The sequence below is a fragment of the Macrosteles quadrilineatus genome, unplaced genomic scaffold, assembly GCF_028750875.1.
Source record: "Macrosteles quadrilineatus isolate MER2022 unplaced genomic scaffold, UCM_ALF_1.0 Scaffold_2__2_contigs__length_208266976, whole genome shotgun sequence".
Classification (NCBI taxonomy): domain Eukaryota; kingdom Metazoa; phylum Arthropoda; class Insecta; order Hemiptera; family Cicadellidae; genus Macrosteles; species Macrosteles quadrilineatus.
The window spans coordinates 118894546-118922460 of record NW_026542595.1 but is presented as its reverse complement, the minus strand read 5'-3'; the positions used below and the strand labels follow the sequence as shown (position 1 = coordinate 118922460).

Below are 27915 nucleotides of genomic sequence, written 5' to 3'. Positions count from 1 at the left end.
ATCAGCTGAACTGCAGCTGTCTAGGTCGTGTTCATGTTGTTTACAAATACTGCTAAGAAGAACTGAGTAATGCGTCGAAATTCTTTGTCTTGTAATTTAAATAGGATACTTTTTGTCATCAAGTCTATTTTACTTCATATTTAGCAATGAATTCGTTCTATTTCATGGTGTATTTTTATTTTCTTGCCTGAAATGGCTGCCAAGTCAAGAGGAGTTATCAACTTGCGATTTAATCAAGACCAAGGTAAAATGATAGGGCACTGAAACAAAGGAAATAATTTTAATAATTTTGTTCAACTACATTTCTTTTACGTAGTATAATTGATGTCAAGATAATTCATTATAATGCTGTTTCCCCAGTGAATATTGCAATGTTTGTGCCTGAAACCTAATATAAGTTAAATATTATTGATAAAACTAGGCCTGAAGGTAATGCTTACTCATTAATCCAAGTTGACATTGAGTATTGGTTTTTCTTTTATTGTGATTACTTGCTTGTAATGTGTTGAATAGTTAAGCCTCTTATTAGTTTTAACTAGGCTAGGCCTATATTTGTATTGTTTGTTGCCTTTCACATCTTACAAAAATTACAAGGGTACCGGTAACTGATTAAGTTAGGATTTATGTCTGTCTAGATTAAAACTTTTTTCTGATTTTTCTTTATTAGATATGTTTTTAGGTCTGAAAGCCAACATTTTCTACGTAGCCAACGATAAATGTAACTTATGGAGTTTTCTTAAACCTAAGACAAATTGTTTTTTAATATTTATAACTACGAGTTAGGCCTAATCAATTGCCGAGAAGTGAAGCCACAATTGAACAAATTCTAATAACACTTGGGCTAATTTTGATGGACCAGACCGATACGGTTCATGCTAAACCGAAAAATTCTTGTTTAAAATTAACAAAACAAATAAGACATGGAATGATGTTTAATAAAAAAGTATGAAATTAATAAAAGTAAGTTACTGTATCTTAAAATTTTCCAGGATGTTTTACCTGCTGCATGGAAAGTGGCTTACGGATATACAATGTCGATCCGTTGGTGGAAAAAGCTCACTATGGTATGTATTACAGCCTATTTTACTTAGGTAAGTTACAAGTAGTTTGTGAGGCAACTGCCTTCAACTTCAAAAGTCATAGCCGGGTGGTATTAAGTCACACTCGGTTGGTAAAAAATCATAGCCGGGTGGTGGAAAGTCACACTCAGTTGGTTGCTCTGAGATCAACAATAATTTAACCTATACCTAGCCTATGAACTCTATCGTATTTACGAAAGTAGTATTTTTTATTCAATGCTCGAGTCTTTAAATAAAAGTTCAACATTTCTTTTAATAGCCCACTTGAAATATTTTGCAGGTGCAACACCAATCAAAACATTACTCAGTGTTGTTCATTTGACCCGTAAAACCTTGGATGACGAATTTTCTATATAGTAGCCCCTCAATAATTTGACTTAACTTTAACAGAGGCCGGAAAGCTGGACCCGGTACATTAAGGGACTCTTTAAAAAAATAAATTTGAAACCCTATACTCACAATCTAGGAACGTTGACCTTGACTTTGTTCTGTCAATCAAAGATTTTATTAGGCCATTAAGTTTCCACAATAGGCTACGTCAAACAAGTATCGAGGTAGTTTTGGGTTAAATGTATGATCAATTACAGTATGTTCTAATTAGCCTATTGTATTAGAATGTTAATGTGTCTGTATGTAGTCCACTACTTGTCACCAGTCTCTTAACTCTGCAGCAATTACAAAATGTTTTTTTTTTCAGAACTGCGTTGAATCATCGAGGCTCTCGGCTACTGTAGTGAAAATGAATCTGCAACTCATGTTTTAATCTACAGTTTGGTTTATTGTTTCAGACATGGAATTGATGGGAAGTGTAGCACATTGTGAGATGCTCTATCGTACCAATCTGTTGGCGATTGTGGCTGGTGGGTATCGCCCCAAGTTCGCCAACAACACTGTTTTAATCTACGACGATAAAGAAAAGAAATTTGTCATCGAACTAGTCTTTCCTTCACAAGTCAAAGCTGTTCGGCTAAGAAGAGATAAGTAAGTTTAGAATAATGAGGGTTGATAACTGAGAGATTATATTAATTTAATTATTTTAAGCATGCTCACAGGGTCTTTAATGCTGGAGATGAATCTTGTGTTAGTCCTATCTTCACTTAAAAGTAGTTTAAACTGCTTTTAATCAAAATGTCACTTTGCAGACTTGTAGTGGCGACTTGCAATCAGATAAACGTATTCTCGTTCCCCTCACCAACCCAGCGACTGTTCACGTTGGAGACGAGGAACAACGAACTCGGACTGTGTGAGGTCAGCCCCGTCCTCACCTCGGAGAGACAACTGTTGGCGTTCCCCGGGCACAAGCTGGGTAGCGTCCAACTGTTGGTGAGTATAAAAATCCTAATGTGGAAAATGTTAAACATTTTTTGTAGATTCATAAATGGTCTGCTTCACAACAGGCCTAATGATTTCCATCATGATTAGAGATGTAAGTTATATAACACAACAGGATGAATTACAGGGTTGAAGTGTGATAACTGTTGCCTGGCTAGTATGTTGCAGTGAGCCTGTTATTAAAGTAACACTACTATTGTAGGCAGATCCGCCGAATGCCATCTTTCAAAGACTGATAGTTCTTACAAAAACATTGTTGACAATCAGTTAGCAATTGTTAGTTGACGTGTGGGACTTGAAATAACTGAATCATTAAACTTGTTGCTGGAAGTCACCTGTTACGCCAGTATCATGGCCACTAATGAAAATAAATAGTTGTGCTGTGATGGAAAGGACAACCATCCATTGTTTGGAAGGGAGGAAGGAATTCACACCGAAAATCTCTAGTTTTCAATCACATCTGAATTATTTTATTCATATTCACATTAGTACTCTGTTACTTCTCGATTGTAAATCAGTAAGTGTTGTAAGCTTTTATATGTTTTATTGATTTTTTTGGTACTTTGGTATTATCCGGAAGCCACCTTTATACTGCGGCGGTTATGTTAGGTTGGGTTATCATAAGTATGTTTGTAGAACTTTCCTCGTTTGTTTATGAATCAAACGATACCAGATGAGTCAGAATACTTTTACCCCCAAATCCCCTCCAAGTAGGCCAAGGTCAGGTTTTTGACCGGAGCGCATGCATCACCTGTCACCGCCTGTATCTCTGGTATCGTTACTCATCTGGTATGGTTAATTCATAACGAAACGAGGAAAGTCCTACAAAAAACATATTTATGATAACCCAACCTAACATAACCACCGCAGTCCGCTGTATACCTATTTGGCGGAGTACATGTGGCAGCTAGGGGCGGCGACGCATTCAACTCAATCCTCGCCGACATTGCGGCCTTCTGGGAGGCAGATCTCCAATTCAAATCATAGGCAGGCTCAAATCGTAATCATGTCAAATTAGGACAAGTCATTTTTGTTCATTCCAATTATGTAGTTATTTTTTGTCCCCGGTAAAAAAACCCTCTAAAATAAGTAGCCTCCGGATAGTACCAAATTACCTTTTTTTATGTCAAGTATTTATCTAGGCTATGTGGTTAGGTAGTAGTATTAATACTTTGTTTGAGATGAGTATATTTTTCTCAAAACTTGAAATAGCCTACCTTAATTAAAGTTGTCAATAACGTGCAATTCAAAACTTCAGTTAAATTTAAAATACGGTACCGGTATATTGAAAAGAAGTGGATGATACTCATATTCTTGTGTAAAAGGCATCAACATTTTTTTTTTTGACTGGAAATCTTAATCATGAATAGTTTTGATAAATTTAGCTGTTGCAATTAAAAAGATACCTATTGAAATAAGTTTGACAAACACCATAGATATTTCGTAAAATGCTTGAACTACATATAAACAATAAATTCAATCAGTAATTCACTATCTTAACAACATAAAATATCGAATCATGAATCAGTCATGGTCTTTAGGCAACGACCGTATCATAATTTACAAAACACTTCATTGTTTACGATATGACTAAAGTAAATCGGTTTCAGGACTTGGCGTCTACAGAGGCTGGGATGTCGAGTGCGCCAGTGACCATCAACGCACACGAGGGTGAGCTGGCGTGTCTGGCGCTTAATCACCAAGGCTCTATGGTAGCAACGGCCAGCAGCAAGGGTACATTGATACGGGTGTGGGACACGACCCGGCGCACGAAACTGGTGGAGCTCCGAAGAGGATCCGATCCAGCCACGCTTTACTGGTAATGTACATGGGGAGTAAAGACTGAATTTCTGTGGATGTGGCCTAAACTTAAAATTTCCTTAAATCACTGTCTCCCACTGATCTCGTCCAGCAAATGCCCTGGTTACTCCTTAAACCACAAACACAAAATTCTTACGCTCATACCGTTTCTCTTGCGCATCCTTAATTAGGGTTTAATTTAAGTAGAAGTTGACTGCTAGAACAAAAAATCATAATCATAGAGTGCAGTTTATACTTGGTAGGAGCGTGGATTCCCCTTCAATCTTTAATTAACTGCTACGGTGACAATATTACACACAGTATAAAGGCCAGGATTGGCTAGCACCAGTGGTGGGAGGAAGTAAAAAACCCAGCGCTTGTATTAGATTTAAATTAGCTCAATCCGTCATGACAGGAGCTGTTTGTTGATTTTAAGGGCGTTTAATTAGAAAATAAATTCAAAATTGTATAACCATTGAATTAGGTATTGTGTTAGAACTTGAAATGTATAGGTTGTTAAATGATTCCAAAAAATATTGTAGGACTTCCAGGGCTTTAAGTGTACGACAGAAGTGCAAATTTGTAATCACTTCTCATAAATGTGGTTAAGAAGACTATTTAAATTCCATCCTGAAAGTTTGACAATTGTAATAAACTTGTGACTTTGATATAAAATTATTACTTAAACAATAAAATCAAAACTTGGACACAATTTTAGTTCATTAAAATTATGTACATTTTCTGATAGTAACATAAATTTACTTGATGACATTTTTCCAAAAATATGAAATATATAATTTTTATCTTGTTACCCTGACCTATATTGCCTTCCGTGCAACTACGCTGCACGCTGCCTTGCCCACCGTGCTAGAAATAATAGTGACGGTGACTTGGAGAACTACTTTGCTCATCGTGAAAGTTCCCTCGCTCTTAAACAGCCTTAATATACAGACAATTCTAACAATTGTGGAACTGCGCAGTTTTAAAACGATGGTTAACTTGGTGATATTTATTCTCATTCACATTTTTTTCCTTTTTACAGCATCAACTTCAGTCCCAACTCCGAATTCCTGTGCTGCTGCAGTGACAAGGGAACAATCCACATATTTGCACTGAAGGACACTCGTCTAAACCGGAGATCGTCGTAAGTGTTTTGACTTTATACAATAATTTATGTATGTAAACCAAATGCAACTAAAAACCAACTCAAAATACTAGGTCAGCATTATTGTGACATGCAGGAAACCCTCTCACCATTCACTGGTTATCCTGCATTTACACATGGGGGCGTAGCTTTAGTGAAACCGGGATCTTTAACCGTGTACACATATAGTTAGGAGTTGGGTAGCTGTTAAATGAGAGGACCAGACTAAATTCAGTAGTACTGAACCTTTTTTTATTATCTCAAAGTAATAAACTATTTTATACAACAATAAAACAATTATTAACATCAAACCCACTAATGAAAGGCTGATTGGAAACGTCCTGGAGGCAGCTAGAACTCTCGAGTATAAAATCCCCAAAAATGAATCTACCCACGTTATTTATAATCAATCAAAATATCTGAACCAAAAGAATTTCCCTTATCAAAACCACGAATCACACAACTCCCTATTTAACTCTTAATGCCCTTTAAATAAATCTACCCCTTACAAAAACTCTCGACTAAAGGGTTAATCCTAAGCAGTACTCACCACTCTTCTGGGGACCCTGCCCTGGCCGACTGACCCTTTCTCTACCTCAGGGGCTTATTGAACCCGATCTCCTGAGTGCAGAGCTCTCAGTGTTTACAAAAACACCACTAGCACAATCCGATGTAGCAAGGCCTGACCACAAGTCATCAATCTAGCTTTAATTATAATATTTCATTTAAAAAGGTTGTGTTGGCTTGAAAAGACAACCCTTTTTTTCTTTTCTAGATATAGTAAAGACAAAAGGATACAGTAGTAGTTACCTACCTACTGCTTTATAGTCCATTGTACAGTATGGAGCAATCATAAGACATGTAATTCAAATTGCAGTCTCAATGATTATCTGAAAAAGATCATGTCTTGCAAAATTCTCTTTAAGATTTTACTTAGACTTTTTTTATACACTTTAGTCAATATAGTCCATTGTACAATCAAATTGACAATCCTTAACATGTTAGATAGTGTGAATTAAAACTTGCTACATGTTCTTAGTCAGTGGATCCACAAAAGAATCCACTTCTTATGGTGTTGTCAGAATATGTTATAGTTCATACAGAGCCTAAAAACGGACCCTTTTGTTAGCCTTAAGATGGTAAAGCTCTCAAAACCATCTAAACAATGAGGCAAGTATAACTACACCCTATCCTACATGTTAAAGATTGTGAATTAAGAGTGCAAAGTACGTCTTTGCCACTCGAGAACTGCAGATGGCCGCACAAAGCTTTAACTGAGTGTGGGCATACATTTCGAGAGCGGCAATGACTGTTTGTGCTTGTAATACACATAAGATTTTCCTACCACCGTAATTAGCTTAAAATAACACACAGATTAACTTTTTAGATGAAGATACTGCATCATTACCTCAAAATCTCGGACCAAAACTGCTTAACAAACTTCCAGCCAATCTACAATCCTTAACGTCAGAAGCAAAATTCAAAATTAAGTTAAAAGAATACCTTTTAGAACGTGCATGTTACTCTGTTGCTGAATTTTTTGAACAGCCCAATTTATAAAAAAAAAGTCTGAAGCTAAGTCCACCTGCTCTGTAATTATTACTTTCATATGTGTTATCAGTGTTATAGTACCAGTTTTGTTATTTTATCTGCATTATACTATTGTTTATATTTAGAAGTAATTTATGTTGACGTTTGTAATACAATGTATATTGTCTGACTACAATAAATGATTTGATTAACTAACGTACTGGATCCACGGCTGTGGTTGGTGTAGAAACGACAACTGTGAAATCTTCTGATTTCGAGCGACAATGAGCTATTTTGCATACTGTTTAAAGGTATGGCAATGTGATAATTCCTAAGCAATGGTAGGAAAAAGGCAATGACAACAGTTCTAGGTGCTTCTTTTTCATTTTGTTTTTAAAACACTCTCTGTTGCAGATTCTCAAAGACGGGTTTGCTTGGCAACTACGGGGACTCACAGTGGGCGCTCGCCAACTTCACCGTTCCACCAGAGTGTGCTTGCATCTGCGCCTTCGGATCTAGGAACTCAGTTATCGGTAACTTACTTTTAGCTTTAACACCCTCCTCAGAACTTAAACAAAATTTTTGTTGTTGTACAATGCTGTAAAATATTTTGCTTAGAGAAATTTTATATTTGTATACTTATTCTTAAAAAAATAAAACAATACACTGATTGGTTTAAATTTGAACGAATACGTTTTAATCTACAATTTAGTTAAAAAACAAACATTTATGGGTTCTGATGTTGGTTGTGAAAATATGAATCTTTTTTGGTGTTGTATATTAATTTATGTCTGATAACGAATCACATTTGATTTCATTTGATCCTGCTATAATTAATTTCACTCACCTTTTTTTACCTTGCAGCAATATGTCTGGACGGCACGTTTCACAAGTACGTTTTCAACGCTGACGGTAACTGCAACCGCGAGGCCTTCGACGTCTACTTAGATGTGTGTGACGACGACGAATATTAGGATCTCCTATTGTGTGATTTATCAGTACAAAATAAGGTTTGAACCAATGGTGAGTGACATATTTCCGACCGCTTCTGTGGAGAGAGTTTATAATACGTTGCGTAGTACAGGCAAAACAGTGCACAACAATTACGCTGTTTGAGTTTCCTTTTTTATTAGCTTTATAGTAAACGTTTATGTCGTAAGCGATGATTGATTTGAATTATTAAGAATTGTTTGCATTAGAGTGGTTTTTTTAGCTTTAAGAAAAATATTTCTCCCCGTTTCATGAGGGTATAGCTTTATTTAATTAAGGATTTATAGGTTATGTTGTATTTTCTTGTTTTTCAATTAACATTGTTATTTTTAGCCAAATACTAACCCTTTATCTATGTATCATAAGCTGTGTGATTCCTGAAACAAATTGTTTTTCTGAAAGCTTTGAAATACTTAAAATGTTGGTTGTTTATACTGTTAAGCCTAGATTATAAAATAGCTATTTTTATATAAGTTATTGTAAATAATATTTTTGGTAATAAAAGAAATTCCACTATTGTGAACCTTCCCACCTCAGTCCTGGCTAAATATTTCCAGACAGAACATCCTCAAATAAGTCTATGTCATTTTAATAAGTAGAATGTCACATTCCTGATTGATAGAATACTTTTAAGACGAATAGTATATTTTTATATCTACACTTTTTCATATACCGTAAATTAACTTATACACAAACCTGTATACATCTTGTTGGTTGCTAGAAAATGCCATCCAACAAACATAACTGATTTAGACAAGGTTAAGTTAAGTATTTTAACCAAAATAAAGTATATAAACTTAATCATACTAAGTTTATCTGACCAATGCTTTTGCATCAAAGTGGATCTAAAATAGAATTATTGATATCTAATCCAGTAATTAACGTATCATCTAAAAAATAAACATTAAAAAGTCTGTTCATTTACAGTTCATAACACTTGTTTTCTTTTACGAGGAATGGTTAATTAATTTATAAACTCATGAGAATTAATTTACCATCTCTCTATCAACAATCAGTAGTGGTTATTTACAATTCCTAACCTCTTTAAGAGTATTTCTCCATTTTCGCCATGTAAACTTTCTAGTGTTTTCGGTGGTCCATGTGTACAGAATGTTGTGTGCTGCTTTGCCTTTAGGCTGAAATTATGCCCGAGCTCAATAATTCAGCTCAAACGTCAGCCCGTGTACATAACCCGACCAAGTAGATTGCTAGCGTTCATCTCCTCTCTGTGTAAATCAAAAAAGGGCTGTGACCAAATTTCATTTCTGGAACTAATTCATGACATGTACAGTGTTTTGTGTAAGTGCATTACTCACCGTAATCTAAGTTAAATGCCTGCAATAAGCCTCAATTTTGTACTGCCATTACTGGTCATTTTACTTAGTTTGTGGCGTTGCTTATCGTACGATTTCTATTCGTTGTATTTATTGTTGTTAAGCGAATTAGTTATAGTACTTTTAACTTTGTTTTTATAAAAACACTATTGAGTCATTTTGTAATAAATCAATTTGAGGTTATGTTTGTGTTTTGTGGTCCTTGTGTAACTTGATATAGTATAAGTTTTAACCCGACAGGAAAATAATTCGTTTTGTCTTTGCGCGTATCATCTCTATTTATTATACTTAATTTTTGATGGTTGAGCATTTACAGTTAAAAACTGTTTATTGTCTATTTATTATACTTAATTTTTGATGGTTGAGCATTTACAGTTAAAAACTGTTTATTGTCTATTTATTATACTTAATTTTTGATGGTTGAGCATTTACAGTTAAAAACTGTTTATTGTCTATTTATTATACTTAATTTTTGATGGTTGAGCATTTACAGTTAAAAACTGTTTATTGTCTATTTATTATACTTAATTTTTAATGGTTGAGCATTTACAGTTACAAAACTGTTTATTGTCTATTTATTATACTTAATTTTTGATGGTTAAGCATTTATAGTTAAAGAACTGTTTATTGTCTTAATTAGGATGGTGTGTAGGAGGGATAAGGGAAAGACTCTCAACAACACTCCAAGTCGCTCCACTAGACGCTAGTGGTTTTAAATTAATTAATCCAATGTCATTTGAATGACTCGTCAATTGAATGGTCAACCTTTAACGTTCCTACATTTATTTCAAACCTAAGGTTTTTATACAAATACGTTTGTACTGGTATTATAAATCGCAAGGTAAATATTGTTTTGTAAAAGGACTATGTTGGTAACACTAAACAGGTGGACGAAGTGGGGAAAGTTGCTTTCATGCAGAAAATAACGTTCTGGCTTGCAAATGTTGTCCGATCAATGTGTTGTGCTCTCGCCTGGAAACCAGTATCAATTATACAGGGAAAAACAGAAGATCAAGGTGGAAAAGTGGGGGATAAGGATTGGAGGAAGTAAAGGAACTCTTGGCTCCATTATATATCGAAACCACTGCTTGGCACAGTACCATCTGCAAATGTAAGTAGATTGTTCTTTCTACAGAAGCTGCGCTGCACATGCCTTCTGTAATGTTTTTGTAGCCTATACAACTAGTTGCACTATAAGAGACTGTACTAAACCAGCTTCTTATATAATGATAATAAACAAAATTGTTGCCACACATTTTATTTAGGCCTACTTTAAAATCCCCAAGTAAACTAGTCTACTATTTATTATTAGCCTGGATTTTTAGGTTAAATGCAGTTCTGCGTGTTTTAGTGATTTTTTTTCGAAACAAGCCCATATATTACAATAAGTCCTTGGTGATTTTTATACTACTACATAATATTTCATGCGCTCCATCTACATTATGCAACGCTAGTAGTGTAATACTCATTTATTAACCACAATGTTATTGTCTAATTCTTTATTTATCCATAGGTGTCACAGTCCCATATGACAATATTACTGCTGGGAGCTTACTTTGGAAGCCATGGTGCGCCACTTCAAAGAATTTTACAATCTCAACTACAATGGACAAACCTTGTTTCTTACTAAGACATGTGTCAAGGTAGTCAATATTTGTCGGTACACGGTTAGTGAAGACGTTTCCAAAGGACACTGCTCAGTTAAATACATCTTTCAACCAAAGAGTCCTCTGTCCACGTTTGTCACAACACATTGTGTAAAACTTTAAAAATCATGCCTCGACAGTGCAAATGTGTGTACAACCAATTTAATTAGAACTACCATTGACAGATTGCTATGGAACGCATGGTAAGCAAGTATAGTCGCTTATTTATTAGCCAGGAAAATCATTACTCCTGGATAGAAAGCTAAGTAAAATGTTGGCACTCTGACTTGAAAATTTTGTGTGGGAGCTGTTATGTACCACATATCCAGGATAATGGAGTCAAACTGCATCTATATCGAGACATATTCAATACTGAATTTAAGCTAAAATTTCCCAAGGTCTAACACATGTGCAACTTGCGATCGCCTCTACTTTCGACCTACAGAGTATAAAAGAGTAGAGATAAAAATGAAAATAAAGCTATTGAAACAGAAAGTAAACTACACCGATTTAGGGCAGATGCATCATACAAATCCCTTAAAGAGGAGACAAAACTGAAACTGCTAAAAATCAATGCAACAAATGCAGTGTCGTGTGTAAAATGTTAAGTGTAAAAAGGTACCCTCCAGTTGCGACCAAAACTTTTCCAAGACTCTATGAAAGGGCTTTGCGTGTTAAGGTGGCAAAGAAAAAAAGACTTGATGGACATACCTCAAGTGTCATACTAGCCTAGCTAAAAAAATGGACCAAGATTCATGTGTAGCCTACAAAAAGGATGCAAGAAGGTTCCTATAGAATTAAGAAGTATTGAAGATGGAAAAGTCTTGAAAACAAAATTGAAAGACTTCCTTCTCAAGAGGCCTTACTAATCAGTGGAAGAATTTTTCAGTGATTAAGTTAGGCCAACAATAAATCCACGACCACGGCACATCAGTGCTTCCAGTGGGAGACTTTCAAGTAAGTATTGCATGAGCCAGTACTTACCAACAGTGTACATTCCATTTAGAGCAACTTGTTGTAAAACAATAAAGAAAGCTTAACGGACCTGTACAAGTTTTTATAATTAACATCTACTGATTTTAATAAACTGTGTTTCTTTCTTAAAACAGCAAAAAAAAAAAGAGAAGAAAAACGTTGAAACAAACATGAGAATGTTTTCTCTTATTTTTTTAGCGTTCAACGCTTATAATTCCACTTTTGGGTACAGTATGGATATTAAACTTTGTAAATACAGGTACCTACATGAAACAAAAATGTAATATTGGGATGAAAATATAAATAGCCTACTTTGAAAATAACCATGATATGGCTCCGCTGAATAACTCTAGTTAACAAAGTATTTTTTTAAGGAAGCATATACAATTTATAACATATTATGTATTTTTTAACCCTCCCAGTGTTACTTGACGAAAATTCGACAAGCAGCACACTTTGAGTAGTGTTACTTGTCGATTTTTCGACACGCAGACATCGTTTACGGCGAAGGCTCTATGACTGACTGAATCGGATTGAACTGGATCGAGTTAGGTATCGTTCTTTCCGTAATATTCTAAGCTTTCTCCAGAGGTCTGTCTCTAAGCGCTATTCATTTTAGTTCCGAAAATATTGTAGCAGACAGCTGACGTGCGTGTATTTGTAAACAGCTAGGTTCCCTCGGACCGATGACTGATGTGTTTTATTACGTTTATCATTGTTTTAGTGTTAAAAATCAAAAGTAGTGATATACGTGGTGCATTATAAGAAGATTTAAGTGGTTTTGAAGTGCTGGTTGATGATCCTGAAGAAGTAGGTAGTGATATTGATGTAAATTATCAGCCAGATTCCTAGCTATGGTTAGGCTATGCATTCTTAGCTAAACGCTATGTACTGAAATCAGTTTTTTGCCCATAACTTATTTATTTGCAAATCTACTTTCTTATATTATTATATATTTGTAATCCTCATAAAATTTAGAACAAAGTGGCTATTTTCAAATATTTATAGGCCTATAATTTATACAATTTCATTGAGCACGAACTTATTTTTTTTTTTGAAAATTTTCGAAATTATATTTTTTTTACCTAAAAATTTTTTTTTTGAAAAAATGTTCCTTATGTTTTATATATAATATTGAAGCCCATGATTTTCCAAACAAAATGGTGTATAGAACATTAGAATTAACATTGTTTTAAGCTTCTCAGATCCGTTTTAATAAAACCTTGCAAATGCGCCAAAAATAGGTGGACATTAAGGCCTAAACTATGGACACTTGGAGGGTTAAAGAAAGTATTTTTTTAAGGAAGCATATAAATTTATAACTTATATGTTATAAATTTTATATGCTTCCTTAAAAAATACTTTGTTAACTAGACTAGAGTTATTCAGCAGAGCCATTCAATTGGTCTTGATAAGTTTTAAAAACATTCAATTTACAAATAAGCATCCTGAAAAGAAGAAAAAAAAACTTGAACTACTGTATGTCAATGGTGCAATAAATAAGTTTACCGATCAAAAACAATCAGACAGTAAATACAATTTATTGGATTCTAATATTTACAGGTTGAGAGAATATTTACAAAATCACTATGTCATCACAAAACACTGATCAAATTTTGTTACGTTAATATTTACATTCATCAACACTATGTCATGTCTTCTATTTTCTGCTAGGCTTTCTTTACTTCCTGCCAAACGGATCTGACCACACTTTCATATCTGAAATTAAAAAACCATTATATCACCATTGGCCAATAAATGTGCCAAATAACATTACAAAACAATGTAAACAATCAATGTGAGCAAGCTTAAAACGGGTTGCTGCAATATGGAATTAAAATTTGGAACTAAAAAGTGATTGGGTTTACTAATGTTTCGTACTGTAGTGGACACTTAGGTCTGGTCAACAACCCGTGCAGCCTATAGCATTCCCTCTGGTCAGGTGACAGCACTTGTAAATTTAGAGTTTGATTCCCGTCTAGGTCCTGGTTTGGTTTGTTGTACAATTAATGTGTAGTTCACAAGTCTGTGACAGGAAGTTTCATAACAGAAATATATTTAGTTAAATTGAAGTCAAGAGAAGAACATTTAATACATTATTTCTGTTTGCAAGAAACGTCTTTCTCTCCAAGTTGCTGATTAAATTTTACTGTTTGGTTATCGAGTATGGTAAGGGTTAACTTGTAGTAATAGGAAGAAACCTGGGTCATCAAAATACTTACTACCAGGCTGGATATCCTCTTGTTTTATTCCCTTTCTGCCTTCAGCTTGCAGTTTTTCTGAAAAGAGCAAACAATTTAAGCAGCTTACAATGTATGACACATCATTGAGGTTAGACCAACGCTAAAGGGGTTCCATCTTAAAATCTAGCTTATAGCAATCTGATCTTTACCAGGAATAGGCCTATTATATTATTTTCAATGGTTTTCTGATACTTAGATCTTTTGGCGTAAAATGTAATTTTTGTCTTTGGTTTGCCCTTTTTGTAAATATCGTACTGTAGGCCTATTCCTAGACTTTTGTCGGTTTTTACTTCACATTTGTTTTTAGGGGGAGTCTGCCGTTGTAAATAGCCTATTTATAATTTTGTCTCATACATGGGTTTTTAACCCTGGAACTGCCGATCGGTCATTTTATGACCGACAGGGTCCGTTCCGTAGTGCCATCGGTCACAAAATGACCGATCCAGTATTTTTCATATATATAAGCTTCTACTCATCGGAACGAAGTATTTTATGCATCAATGTAAAGCCAAAGAGGTTGGCTGCCTGCTAATATGACAGTTTTTACGTTTTATTGTATTGGCGAACCTGCTAACATATGTTGATAAAAGTGTGTGTTGTTTCTATGCAGTAGTGATGTCGTCTGTAAACACGGTCGGTTATCTCGTATTTATTTCGTTGTTTTTGCGTGTTTTTCGGATCAAAAAGTTGTTTGTACTTATTGATAAACTCGTTTAGTTATATTCAAAGAGTGTTTTAGTAGTTTCCATTGTTATTTGTGAATATTTAGCGAACAAAGTGGACTTTGAAGTGACATTATGTGTGGGGGTTAGTTTGTTTTGTTGGATTACAAACTTGATATTTTTACAATGGAAAATTATGCAGGACGATCCAGTGATTTACGTGAATTATTGATGAACGATCTTAGTGAAACTAATGATAATATTGATTCTGAAGTTGAGCCAGTGGAATCAGAAGAATCAGTCGTGGTGCCGGTAGGCCTAGGGGCAAGCCCATCAGTGAGTCAGCCTTGTGATGAGACAGGTGATGAATCAGATCTTGATGTAGACATTTATGGTTTGACACCTGAACATAGTCTTACAGACTTCTCCTCTGGATCAGAAGATGACTATGTCCCACATAGCAGTGAATTAGATACCAGTCAAAGAGAAGTAACAGATTTAGACGTAGGCCTAGATGTACCAACCGTAGGTTTGGGTCCACCTGCTCCACCTCCTGGTCCTGGAGGGGATGCAGCAGCTAGGCTAGGAATACCCCCAATTCCAAATATTACTAGGCCTATTTGGACAAGGGTCTACCCCCCAGAACCTGAAGGGGAGGATATAGAAACTAAGTTTACTGTGAGAAATACTGGGATTAGAGACTGTCCACCCCGCAACAGCAAGCCAATTGCTTACTTCAATTTGTTTTTCCCCTACGCAATCTGGATGTTATTCACAACTGAAACCAATGCATATGCATCCAGAGAAGTAACTCGAAGGAGATTGTCGGGGGAATTGAGGGGACAGTCACGGTTACGACACTGGGTTGACGTAACATACAGTGAAATGAAGAAGTATATAGCGCTGGTGATAAATATGGGCCTAATTGGAAAAAAAAATCTTATTGACTATTGGGACCAATCTTTCAGCCAGAGAGTTCCATTTTTCCCTGAAATTATGTCAAGAAACCGTTTCCAGGCTATATCGTCAATGTTTCATCTCACTTCAGAGCCTTTTATCGCTAAAGGAGAACCGGGTTATGATCCTTGGCAGAAAATAAGGAAACTCCTAGATCACTTGAATGATGCTTTCAAAAGACATTTTGTCCCATCCCAGAACCTAGCAATCGATGAAAGTATGATAGGAATGAAGAATCGGACAATATTTATACAATATATGCCTAACAAGAGACATGCGCGCTTTGGAATTAAAAAATTTGAAATATGTGACAGTGCTACCGGTTATTTGCTCCATACTGCCCTTTATAGTGGTAAAGACTTTTTGAGTGATGGAGATGATCCATTCACTCAAAAAGTTATATTTGAGATGATGAATCAGACTCGATTGTTGGGGAAACATCATCATGTCTTTACAGATAACTTTTACACTAAGCTACCCCTAGCCGAAGCTTTGTTACGCAACGACACATATCTAACTGGTACAGTAAACAAGAAGTCTAAAGATTTATCCCGAGCAGTGGTAGGAACACAATATGAGGCAGGTCAAACTGTTTATTTCAGGAAAGGAAAGGTGTTGCTCGTCGGCTATAAGCAAAAAAAGAAGAGGAAACCCGTTTATCTTATAACAACTGCTTGCCATGCGGAGGATAGAAATATAGTTAGTCGCAGTGGGCTACAAGCTGTGAAACCCCTAGTTATTCACAAGTATAATCTATCTATGGGGGGTGTGGATCAAAAAGATAAATCCATATATCATCACTCATGTACCAGGCCAACTCGCAAGTATTGGCGAAAGATATTCTTCAACCTAATGGACATGGCCATGCTAAACGCCTACATTTTATACTCCAGGAACACAGATCACCCTCTTTCAAGGAAAAGATTCATGGTGGATATTGTTGAAACACTTGTCAGGCAACAACCACCTGCAGAACCTGTTCAAGTAAATCCCTTGGAACACAATCTAGTGCAGTTTCCATAGAATCAAAGGAGAGCCTGTCCCGTCTGCGGAAAAAAAAGCAGCTGGAGGTGCCCTGGGTGTAATGTTGGTGTTCACCCACAGTGCTTTGGGAGGTTGGAACACTTTTACAGGCCACTAAAGTCAAAAAAAAAGAGTCCAGCCACAGAAAATGAAAGTGACTCTGACTAAAGTCAGGAACAACAATCGCCCTCTTCTGGCCAAGTTGCCTTCGGCCAAATTTTTGCAGTTCCTTGTAAAAATATTGCTATTGACAATCAAATCTTGAGTGTTTTACTTTATTACTTTTGTGTTTATGCCTGAGTAGGCTATTTCAAATAAGAAAGTGAATTATAATTTTGGTTTATTATTGTTATGTGACTGTTTGTGAACATTTATCTTCTTGGAGTTTATCGTTACCGTGGATACATAGTCCAACAATTAGCAGGTATGCTTTTCAAATTATGTTTAGTTTAGATTTTTGTTGAATTACATTGTTTAATAGCACATTAGGACTGACTAGTGCTGTATTTCATGACTTATAATAATTCTAGACACATATGGGTATTTGTTTACTTTAGGGGCTTCTAACGAATTTTGAAAAAAATGTTTTTTTCTCATTATTTGGCCTATTTTGAACACTTTTTACGATTGGCACTTTTGGGGCAAACGCCTATTTCACCCTGAAAATCGCGTTTGAAAATTGCAAAAAGTGCTAAAAATTTGCGTAGTTTTTTTACTGTTAATGTGTTTTTACTATTACTAAGGACCTACAGAACTAAATATAATCCAATCTAACTTTATCTAATCTAACCCAACCTAACCTAACCTAACCTAACCTAACTTAACCTAACCTAACCCAACCGTACCTAACCAATGCTTAGGTTAGCAATATGCCGAAAATAGCGGATTATTAGTTAAACAAAGGTTAGGTTACGTTAGGTTAGGTTAGGTTAGGTTAGTTAAGGTTAGGTAAAGTATGGCTAGTTATTAAGTTATTATTTAAACCAATTAGCCTAAAATCACCTTAATATTTTAAATCTAACCAAACCTAACCTAACCTAACTTAACCTTACGTATACTAACCTAACTATATTTAAACTAACCTAACCTAACCTAACCCAATCCTACCTAACCTAACCCAACCCTACCTAACCAATGCTTAGGTTAGCAATATGCCAAAAATAGCGGATTTTTAGTTAAACCAAGGTTAGGTTAGGTTAGTTTAAATATACATCTGCTTATTACTACAATAATAAAAACACATTTAAAGAAAGGCAAGGGGGGAAAAACCTGATTTTCTAAGTAAAAATGGCAATTGCAGAAAAATGTTTGCGATTTTCAAATGTGATTTTCAGGGTGAAATAGTGTTTGCCCCAAAAGTGTCAAATGTAAAGTGTTCAAAATAGGCCAAATAATGAGAAAAAAACATTTTTTTCAAAATTCGTAAGAAGTCCCTAAAGTAAACAAATACCCACATATGTTTCCCATATGTCTGGTTCGCGCAGAATTTTCACCGAGCACATCATGTGAAAAATCTCAAATTTTATGAATAATATATTACTTTTTCAGTAAACAAAATTTATTTCTAAAAACTAGATAAAATTTGCAACAAAATGTATATTTTGGAATTCTTGTGGCATTTCTGATGTGTATTGGACATGAGACATAAAATGCAGAAATGATTTTTTTATAAAATTTGTGTATAAAAAAAAATATGGTGTGTAAAAATTTTTTTTGTTATTTTACAAAATAAATTTTACCATTGTATTCCTTGTTATTTTCTGAATAAAATGATGTATAATACATTACTTAAGTCATACAAATAATATTTTTTACGAATTTTTAAAAAAATGTATGTTAATTGCTGAAAAAAGTGTTGGCATTTGAAGAAATTTAATTGGCAGTTCCAGGGTAATGCATAGCCTAATAGCCCATTGACAAATCGCTGGGTCTTTGGTTAAATTTTATGAAAATGTGACCAATTATTATAGTTAATATATAGCCAAGAATTATTAAATCATAAAACTTTAAACTTACTGTAGTGGTCTGGTTCAAGCAATGGTGAAATAATTATTGGATAGATGAACACTCCTAAGAATCCAATAAAACCTCCTATTGTTGCAACATATCTCCATCCAACCAACCTTTTGGTTTGCATTATGGTACAATTATATAATGGGTTTTTGATCGGCGGTTAAATTGTAAAAATCACAATGAATAAAACTCTAAAAAACTTAAAAGTTAATACTCATTTATCCAAGTTCAATGATCAACATATCCATAACCATAACCTTAAATCAACTGTTTTTTTTGTGTAGTTTGTCGTCTGCTTTTGCTTGCTATGCTAGGCTAAAATCACTGAGGCAGAAAACACATGAATTGGTGCACTGCCCACTTGCACGGCAACTCAGCTACAAAATCGAGACATGTAATTTTAATTTTGTTAGGTTGGTACTAACGAGGGGAAACAGTTTGGTCCATGGCTTTCAATCCCATTTCATTCCCTATATAGGCTAGTGCGGGGTGGTTTGTAAGTTTTCAGACCCTTTCTTAGTACAATTACATTCCCCTAGTACATATCAAATGGCGACAAACGTCTCGTAATTCAGTGCTGTCAAAATATTATTGGTGGCAGTTCCGTAGTTTTAACTTCAACGCGGGATTTTTATTTAAAAACGGGATTTGTAGACTATGTACGGGATTAAAAATAGGTTGCGGGATAAAACGGGATTTCTTGACCTGGATAGCGGGACTTTTGCGTTGGCGGTGTGCGTGTAGTGGAAACACTGCTTTCATTCTGTGTTGGGTGCAGAGAGTGAATCACTCTAATCAGATTCAGATTTTTCTCAGTAGAGTAAACCATAAACAACTAAACAACTTAGTAACTTAGAGGTTATGTTTGTTTTGTGTTATTTATTTATTTGAATCGAATTCAATGTTTTGTTTACGAGTGCGCTCTTCACTGTGTTTGATTTGTTAGGTGAGTAATAAATCTAACTAGTGGTCGAAAACTCGACCAAAAATATGTAATGTACCCGGATTGAATATCTTTGGATACTAAAGTAAATATTCCATCTAAGTTATAAGATATGGACCAGTTGTCGCAATTGTTTTATTAAAAACAAGTAGTTGTGTGAACCAGTCACAGTAGGCCTATGCGTGTCTAAAATTATATTTTCTAAGTTATCTTATTTTTAGTTAATGACAAAGTTGATGGGTCATAACAGTTGCTATAGCCTAGCTCATAATAAGTCATTCTGTAAGTTTTAGATCAGCGCAATCTGTTGGTGGCTCACATCAACTATGATGACTTTATAAAAAAACTGGCATTTTTAACATGGGGATGGCTTGTCGTAGTTGTAAGTCAGATGGACAGGCTTCTCTATTTTCATCCCACGCTGTAAATAAAACATATGATTGCAATTTCTTCCATTTGTTTTGATTTTGTGTTTATATTTTGTTATTATTTCGTCACCAGCATGGCAACCTATAAAGCCCATGCAAATTTTTTAAAATTTCAAATTCATTTTTCGTGCATATTTGAGCTTACAGTAGACTCCCTCTTATCCGGACTCCTTGGGACCAAGGCCAGTCCGGATAACGTTTTATCCGGTTAAGCCGACGTCCCCAAAAACTCATTAAAACGGACCGTTTACGGTGTTATTAATGTAGACTTAGGCCTAAATTTAGGAGAGCATTGTATTTAAACATGTGATCACTGGTCTCAAATCTTTCCCACAGTACCGCCAAATTCCTGTTGATTTAGTCCGGTTAAACCAATGCGCTGATAAAAATTGTCCGGTTTAAGAGATGTCATTTCTGTGGAGTATTGTCCGATTAGAAGGTGTCCGGATAAGAGGGAGTCTACTGTATTTGAGTTTTTAAAGGGATTCTGCACTTCTACAGGAAAATATCTTTCTATCAGTAGACCTATCCGTAGATTGTACCTGCGATGCACACAAGCTGAGAAAAAAGGTTTTAAAGAAACAAGCTTGCCTATTAATATATAGATAGATGTTGTCAATTTTGTTGGCCTATGTTTGTTTTAAGACTTTCACTAAAAATTACGTCTAAGAAGTTACTAGGTCTGGAAGTACTAGGCTACATTTAGATAGGTTTGTAATATCAACAATACAGTATGAGTACATTCATTTTTGCATTTCACAAAATGGTTAAGAATGTTGAGTAGAAATGCAAGTACCATTTAAGTCCTAATGATCTTTAAGTACAAGTTATTGTCATTTTTACCTCCATTTAATATGTTTTGTTACCTTGAATCATAATATTTGTACATTTATTACTTAATGACTTTAACCTACAAATATTTTTTCCTTTATTACAATCATATGTTTAAATTTTTCTAAAAATAATCCGAGAACAGAATTAAATGATACTTTTGATTGCATATATTGATTACCTATTATTATTAGGTATGAATTGTCATTTTCATAGTAGGTTGGTTTATCCGGCCAAATCGTTATCCGGCCAGGGGCTTGGTCCTGTGGCGGCCGGATATGAGGGGTTCTACTGTAAATGATTTTCAAAAAAAGCAGTTTTGTGTTTTTGGAATGTCTAAATTGGACCGGCTTCTCAAACTATAGGAGATAGGGTGAGACAGATTTTTAAAAAGATATATATTTTTCTTAACAAATACAAGACAGTTTAAGATATAGATGGACGGAAAAGTAAGAATTTATAAGTTAGTTAGCAAAAAGTGTTTTACAGGAAAATTTACAACGCTTCTCAAAAACTGTTCTGATGGTTTTCTTTTGTAGTTTAAAAACTCTTTTAGAATTTATACACTCATGTCCCCAAACTGCAACTGCATATGAAAGAAAAGGAAAAACCAGTCCGTAGTAAGCCACCACTAGAACTTTAGAGTCCAAAAATGTTGCCAAATTTCTTAATAAGAATATATTAGAACTCAATTTATTACAAACATAATCTACGTGGGGTGTGAATTTCAACTGGCTGTCGATGTGAACGCCCAGGAACTTAGTTTCTGAACAGGACGGAATGAAATGAAACTTGTTGTCTATGGAAATTGCCAGGGGTGCCGTGTTTTCTTTGTTTCTGATATGAAATTCGATCATTTGAGTTTTGGCAATGTTTACAAACAAGTTATTTAAGCTAAACCAGATATAATATTGAGCTGATCTGACCAATTGCTTTCATCCTGAGGTCGTGCACAACAATTGTTTATAACAGTCGTATAACTTAGTAGCATGTTTAACAAAATTAAGAATTGAATTTTGTTTTGTGTTTGTAACGTGTGGCAGATGTCAGATAGCGGGTTGTTTTAGGACTAAAATAAAATCCAGTTGGGCTAGTGAGTGTTAGCTCAACGTTGTACGGTGTTCCATCACCTAAGTCTCACCTTCTCTCCCTGTACAGTACAATCTGTATTTTTCAAGGTTTCACAAACAGCTCACTTAAGTGGATAGATATATTTTAAAACTCAATAACTAATTTAATTAGCCAGATTGACAATATACCTACATGCATTAGCCAAGTCAACGTTAAGACTAACTGTTAACTTTAACATGTTTTTTTATAATACAATTCAAGAGCTCTGTCCCTCAACGAGAATTACGTGGACACTGTAGTAGTCCTTATCCGCGAGAAATAGCTTTTTGAACTCTTTGGTGATGCCTGAGATTTTAGTGATCTCGCACTATAAGTTAGGCCTACTTACTACTGTACAGGGAAATGTAAGGGTGGAAGAGATTACAGAGGTACAGTTTGATATCGATGTGTAGACCTATAGATTTTTATTCAATTTGATATTAATATCACATTAAATTTCTTTTTACCATATGAAATACCTGCAGGGTTTTTGTTTGTTTTTAATTTGTTTATGAATGATTGCTGTTTTTAGCTACACCTATTTTTTGTTTTGTTTTGTTAACGTTAATAAAATATATTTTGATTTTGATTGAACATTGATAGTTTTATTTGTTAAACATCGATAAAAATGTAGGTAAGCAGATCATTAAACTTAAATAAGTTAGGTAAAGTTAAAAAAACTTAACATTGGTACTCATAAAACGCTTACTGAATTAGCAAAACTGTCTCAGAGTGTTGTAAATTATTTATTGGCCACTTCAAGTAGACCTACTGGCAATTGAGATTTATGGTAGGTTTTACAAAACCCTGATAAGATAATGGTAATTCTTATTGAAAGTCAAAGATCAAAATATTTTACTCGAATTTGGGAGAGCCGTATTTAGACTGGTCTCAAATATTTCCCTCGAAAAAAGCAGCCCACTTCAATCCAGCCTAGTTAAACTGAACTGCTGATGTCAATCGTCCGGTTGAAGAGATGTCATTTCTGCCGAATGTAGTGCGGTTAAAAGGTGTCCAGATAAGAGTGACTATTTTGTGTATAACTGTGAAATATGGACAGAGGAGTGGAATCTGTATGGGAATAGATAAAATGAATGAATAGGGTAATAAAGTTGATGTGTATCTTATGTTACCAAGATGAAGAAATATTTGGTCTACTGTAAATTTTAGTAAAATGGTACTTGTTTGTTAGATGATTTCACGATAAACCTTAATATTTGCTGAATATTTTCCAGATGAAATAAAAATGACTGCTAAGGCTGGTGGGGAAACAGATCCAATTAAAGAGGAGCGAGCAGGAAAGGTTCGGGAAGTCGGCGCTCAAGCTATTTGGAGTCTATCATCATGCAAACCAGGTAATTGTAGTGAAATGTTATTATCAAACAGAGGTAACCTATACTGAACAGTAAAAAAAAAAAAAAAAGTTGCAATATTGAAAATGTGTAAAATTGATTCTGAAATAAGCTGAGGTACAGTCTGGTCCTGCTGACGTCATTCAGTTAGAAAAGCTTAAGAGCTTAAAAGCTTATATATTAAAAATCTTTTTAATATTCTTGAAAAAAAAGTTAAGTTGTCGTTCCAGCCCCATTACACCAGGGTTGCTCGATTTTGTCTCGATTCTGCCGGGACTGTCCCAAGTTTGGCCCCTTGTGCCCGTGTTTAGAGCTACGTTAATCCGGATGGAGGGGGCTCCCAATTTTTCCTGAACCCAAGGTGGCAACCCTGTACTACACTGAAGAAATAAATGTTATTTCCAGGATGTGGTTGGATTTAAAATTTGGAGTTTTAATTGGATGTAGTGTATTATGGTTGGGATTAAAATTAGTTTCAAGTAGGCACATTAGTTTACAATGGAGGAAAATGTTTGGAACCATTCTAAGAAGCTGAGACTTATGTTTTACTTTGTTAACAATATGCGGTTCGAGGGGAAGATTCCCCTCCACTTGTTTTTTATTTTGCTTAATTAACTGTTGAGCAATGATTTTAAAGGTTAGGTTCAAGAGGAGGGAGTAGATTTGTTCCCCTTAAACTGTCTAAAGATTGTGAACGAAGTAATAGAGATGTGTGGTTTGTGATGTACGGTAAGTCAAATCTCAATATGCTACTTAGTGCAAAGTAGCCTAATCATTAGTAGTTAGAAGCAGCCCTTTATTATTATTGTATGTTTCTACATTCGTGGGTTGCATTGGGAAAGTCCTCAAAGAAACTTCTGATACCAGGGTTGGAATTCAGTTAACCCTCCGAGTGTTATGTGTCGTAAAAGCGACTCATAACACACTTTGTGTAGTGTTTTGTGTCGCTTTTGCGACTCACAAACACTGTTTACGGTGAAGGCTCTATGACTGACAAAATCGGATTGACCTGGATTGAGTTAGGTATAGTTTTTTTTTGGCAGATTCTAAGCTTTCTCCCAAGGTCTGTCTCTAAGCGCTTTTTTTTCTCGAGCCGATCATAATTGTAGCAGACAGCTGACGTGCGTATTTGTAAACAGCTTGGTTAACCTTGCACCGATGACTGATGTGTTTTATTATGTTTATCATTGTTTTAGTGTTAAAAATCAACAGTAGTGATATACGTGGTGCATTATAAGAAGATTTAAGTGATTTTGAAGGGCTGGTTGATGATCCTGAAGAAGTAGATAGTGATATTGATGTAAATTATCAGCCAGATTCCTAGCTATGGTTAGGCTATGCATTCTTAGCTAAACACTATGTACCGGAATCTGTTTTTTGCCCATAACTTATTTATTTGCAAATCTACTTCCTTATATTATTATATTTTTGGAATCCTCATAAAATTCTGAACAAAGTGGCTATTTAAAAATATTTGTAGACCTATAAATTATACATTTACATTGTTTTTAAGTTTCTAAGATACATTTTAATAAAACCCTGCGATTGCGCAATAAATGGGCGAACATTAAGACCAAAACTAGAGACACTTGGAGGGTTAAACCGGATCAAGAAAGTTGTCATAAACAATATTCTCAACAAAAACTGTACTGTACAATCTGTTCCACTGATGAAATTCTATAAAAAGTATGCTGCTTAAATTTTATATAACACTAGTAATTGGACGTTTATCGCCAACAGGATTCGGAGTGGACCAGTTGAGGGACGACTGCATGGACACGTATTGGCAGTCGGACGGGCAGTTGCCTCACCTGGTCAATATACAGTTCCGTCAGAAAACCACTGTTTCAGACATCTGCATCTACACGGACTATAAACTGGACGAGAGCTATACTCCAAGCAGGTGAGTAACAGAATTAGAGTAGAGGAGTATGCCTATGTGATGGAGATCAGCAGCTAATGAATGGATAATTTATCAGCATAAGTAAATCCTGTTTGTGTAAATTAAGCTTCACGTTTTGAGCATTGAATTTACTATATGCAGAAAGTTAATGTACAGTAAAACACTAATTAAACGTATAAAGAGAGCAAGACTGTTTTGGAAAACCAATTTTTTTATAGTTAAAATTTAATAGATATGCAGCTTTAATAGTTGGTGGTTTTTTTGTTATTTAATTGCTGCCACATTAAAATTTTTTGTATCGACAATATTATTGTCTGAACTATCTTGTTAACAATATGAGAGACATGTGCGTAACTGCTCTATTACAGGCCAAGCTGTGCCGATACCCACTGTTCATGTTCAGTTCACGTTGCGTAGCTAATTTTCCAATTAGAATTTTGTTATGGTTTGGTTTTATAACGTACGGTAAGAAAGGGTTTTACTATATGTTAAACATAAGTTTTGGCAATTGAAGAAAGCCTGTCTGATCACATGATGATCACATAAAAGGAGTACTTTCCAAAATCAATTCAGGGATACATGCTCTTTCAAAAATGTCAGGAATTTGTAATACTGAAACTTCAAGGGTAGTTTATTTTTCATTCATCCATTCACGCACATCATTCGGTTTATGCATCTATGGTTCTGCAAACATAACTTCTTTAGATATGATTTTAAGAAGCCAAAAAAAAGCTATCAGAAAGATGTTGAAATTGCAAAAAGATGAATCTGTTGTAGAACACTTTAAAGGCCTAAAAATTTTAACAGTTTATGGACAGTACATTTATGATTTAATCATCTACGTAAAATCCAATCCTGAAAAAGATACTTGAAACAATCAAACACACTCTTACAATACAAGAAGTGGGAATGAAATCCAGACTGATCAACATCGATTAAAATATTTTGAAAAGAAAACAACCTATAATGGATCCAAATTGTTGAAATACGTACCAAGTTATATTAAAAATAACAACAATTTAAATTCATTCAAACGTGCATTTAAAAGTTTCTTGACTGAAAGGGCTGTTTACTCACTAGATAATTTTTATAGAGGTGCTGGTTAGTTAGTTTAATTTAATTTAGTCCATTTAGTGCTGATGTTTAAAACCATTGTCTGTGACTTAAGTTCTGTTTGATATTTTAAGAATTTGTACTATTAATTTTATTTTATTACATTTTTAATTTTAGGGCCTATGTTACAAATATTTTAAATGTAATATAGGCTATTCATTGACACTATTCAATGTACCAAGCATGTACAGATGGCGAATAAAGATATTTTGATTTGATTTGATAGACACTTTCGCTATTTAAAAGAAAATATAGTTAAAAGATATGTAGGTTAGTCGTCAACTTTATATCCCAGCAAGAGAAATAATTGTTACCAACTTTGAAGTTTTTCTTTTACTTTGCAAAATTCATCAATATGGCATATTTTTTCACGATATTACTATATTTCATATTTGGACATATGTTCATATACTTTTTTGTATGACTAAAGCTGGAAGTTCACAAGTTTAAGAGTCTAGCCATAAAAAATATTTTTAATTTATATAGTAGCTCACATATCTGAAATCTGATCTATCGTCTACAAACATTGTACCTGTTTACAGGGTGTCCATAAGAGCAGGAACGAATTTCAACGATCTGCAAGAGGTAGAAGTTATCGACCTTAATGAACCAACGGGATGGGTTCAGATTCCAACTGTTGATATTCGTGATCGACCAATCAGAACCTTTATGATTCAGATAGCTGTCATCAGCAATCATCAGAATGGTAGAGACACGCATATGCGTCAGATCAAGGTTTGTAGATGTTTTTAGGTAAAACTGTACGCTATGCATATACTAGCGGAGAAGTAGACATGTTAAAATATTGTACCATTTTAAGAGTTGAAACGGATTTAGTTCAACAGGGCATTTCTTGGGGGTTATTAGATATGATTTGACTGCTGTATTCTTCTAGTGAGATGATGTATGTTAACAGGTTCACTCCCCGGTAGACACAAGATCTCTTCTCGCAAATGACATCGGCAACTTTGTCACCGTACAGTGTCAGCAATTCACCACTCTGAGATAATTTTCACTTTCGATTAGTTGTTAATATGTAAGTAGAATAAACATTTTTTCAATCTTTAAATATAATTTTTGTTTTTACCCGGTTTATATCTTCCATGGTTTTACATATTCAATCATGAAAATATGCTATAATTTTACAGATTTGTGTTTATCTACCACGATCGTGAGGATTTAACAAAAAGGTACTGGGGCATAGAGACGATCACTTACTCCCTGTTACTTCAAGATTCTCTTCATAAACTCACTGAATTAAGGGTAGGCCTACCTGAATGAGGTACACATTGTAAAAGTTACTCTTTCTTGTAATCAATCTTGGAATCGTGTACTATCTTGTCGCCAATTTTGATTTTTTTTATGAGGAAAGTATAAGAAAAGACCTGACTGGCAACAAGCTACACCAGGAGTTGAAGAAGTGGCTAATCGCAAGACCCTTCCACTGAATAAAGGAACTTTATGGAAATTAACACGTACAATTCACTATTGTATTGACACTATTGTA

The 27915-nt window shown here is 34.8% G+C and overlaps 3 protein-coding genes across 6 annotated transcripts; all 3 read left to right on the top strand.

The window, feature by feature from the left end:
* On the top strand, positions 1-9392 carry LOC128985906 (WD repeat domain phosphoinositide-interacting protein 4-like). Its single transcript, XM_054405883.1, has 8 exons — positions 1-244; positions 990-1064; positions 1868-2060; positions 2222-2402; positions 4022-4230; positions 5254-5355; positions 7300-7418; positions 7750-9392. The coding sequence occupies exons 1-8, from the start codon at positions 193-195 to the stop codon at positions 7857-7859; spliced, it is 1041 nt and encodes a 346-aa protein (XP_054261858.1). The 5' UTR covers positions 1-192; the 3' UTR covers positions 7860-9392.
* Positions 7810-27915, top strand: LOC128985907 (anaphase-promoting complex subunit 10). 4 transcript variants are annotated; one of them, XM_054405885.1, is made up of 6 exons: positions 19249-19674; positions 23276-23395; positions 25133-25295; positions 26951-27143; positions 27325-27444; positions 27557-27915. In XM_054405885.1, the coding sequence occupies exons 2-5, from the start codon at positions 23287-23289 to the stop codon at positions 27415-27417; spliced, it is 558 nt and encodes a 185-aa protein (XP_054261860.1). In that variant the 5' UTR covers positions 19249-19674; positions 23276-23286; the 3' UTR covers positions 27418-27444; positions 27557-27915. The 4 variants fall into 4 exon arrangements, with proteins under 4 accessions (XP_054261862.1, XP_054261860.1, XP_054261859.1 ...); XM_054405887.1 differs by lacking the exons at positions 19249-19674; positions 27557-27915 and adding an exon at positions 7810-7908 and having other exon boundaries at positions 27325-27482; XM_054405884.1 differs by lacking the exon at positions 27557-27915 and having other exon boundaries at positions 19250-19674; positions 27325-27482.
* Positions 14922-16715, top strand: LOC128984824 (piggyBac transposable element-derived protein 4-like). Its single transcript, XM_054404191.1, has one exon. The coding sequence runs from the start codon at positions 14922-14924 to the stop codon at positions 16713-16715; it is 1794 nt and encodes a 597-aa protein (XP_054260166.1).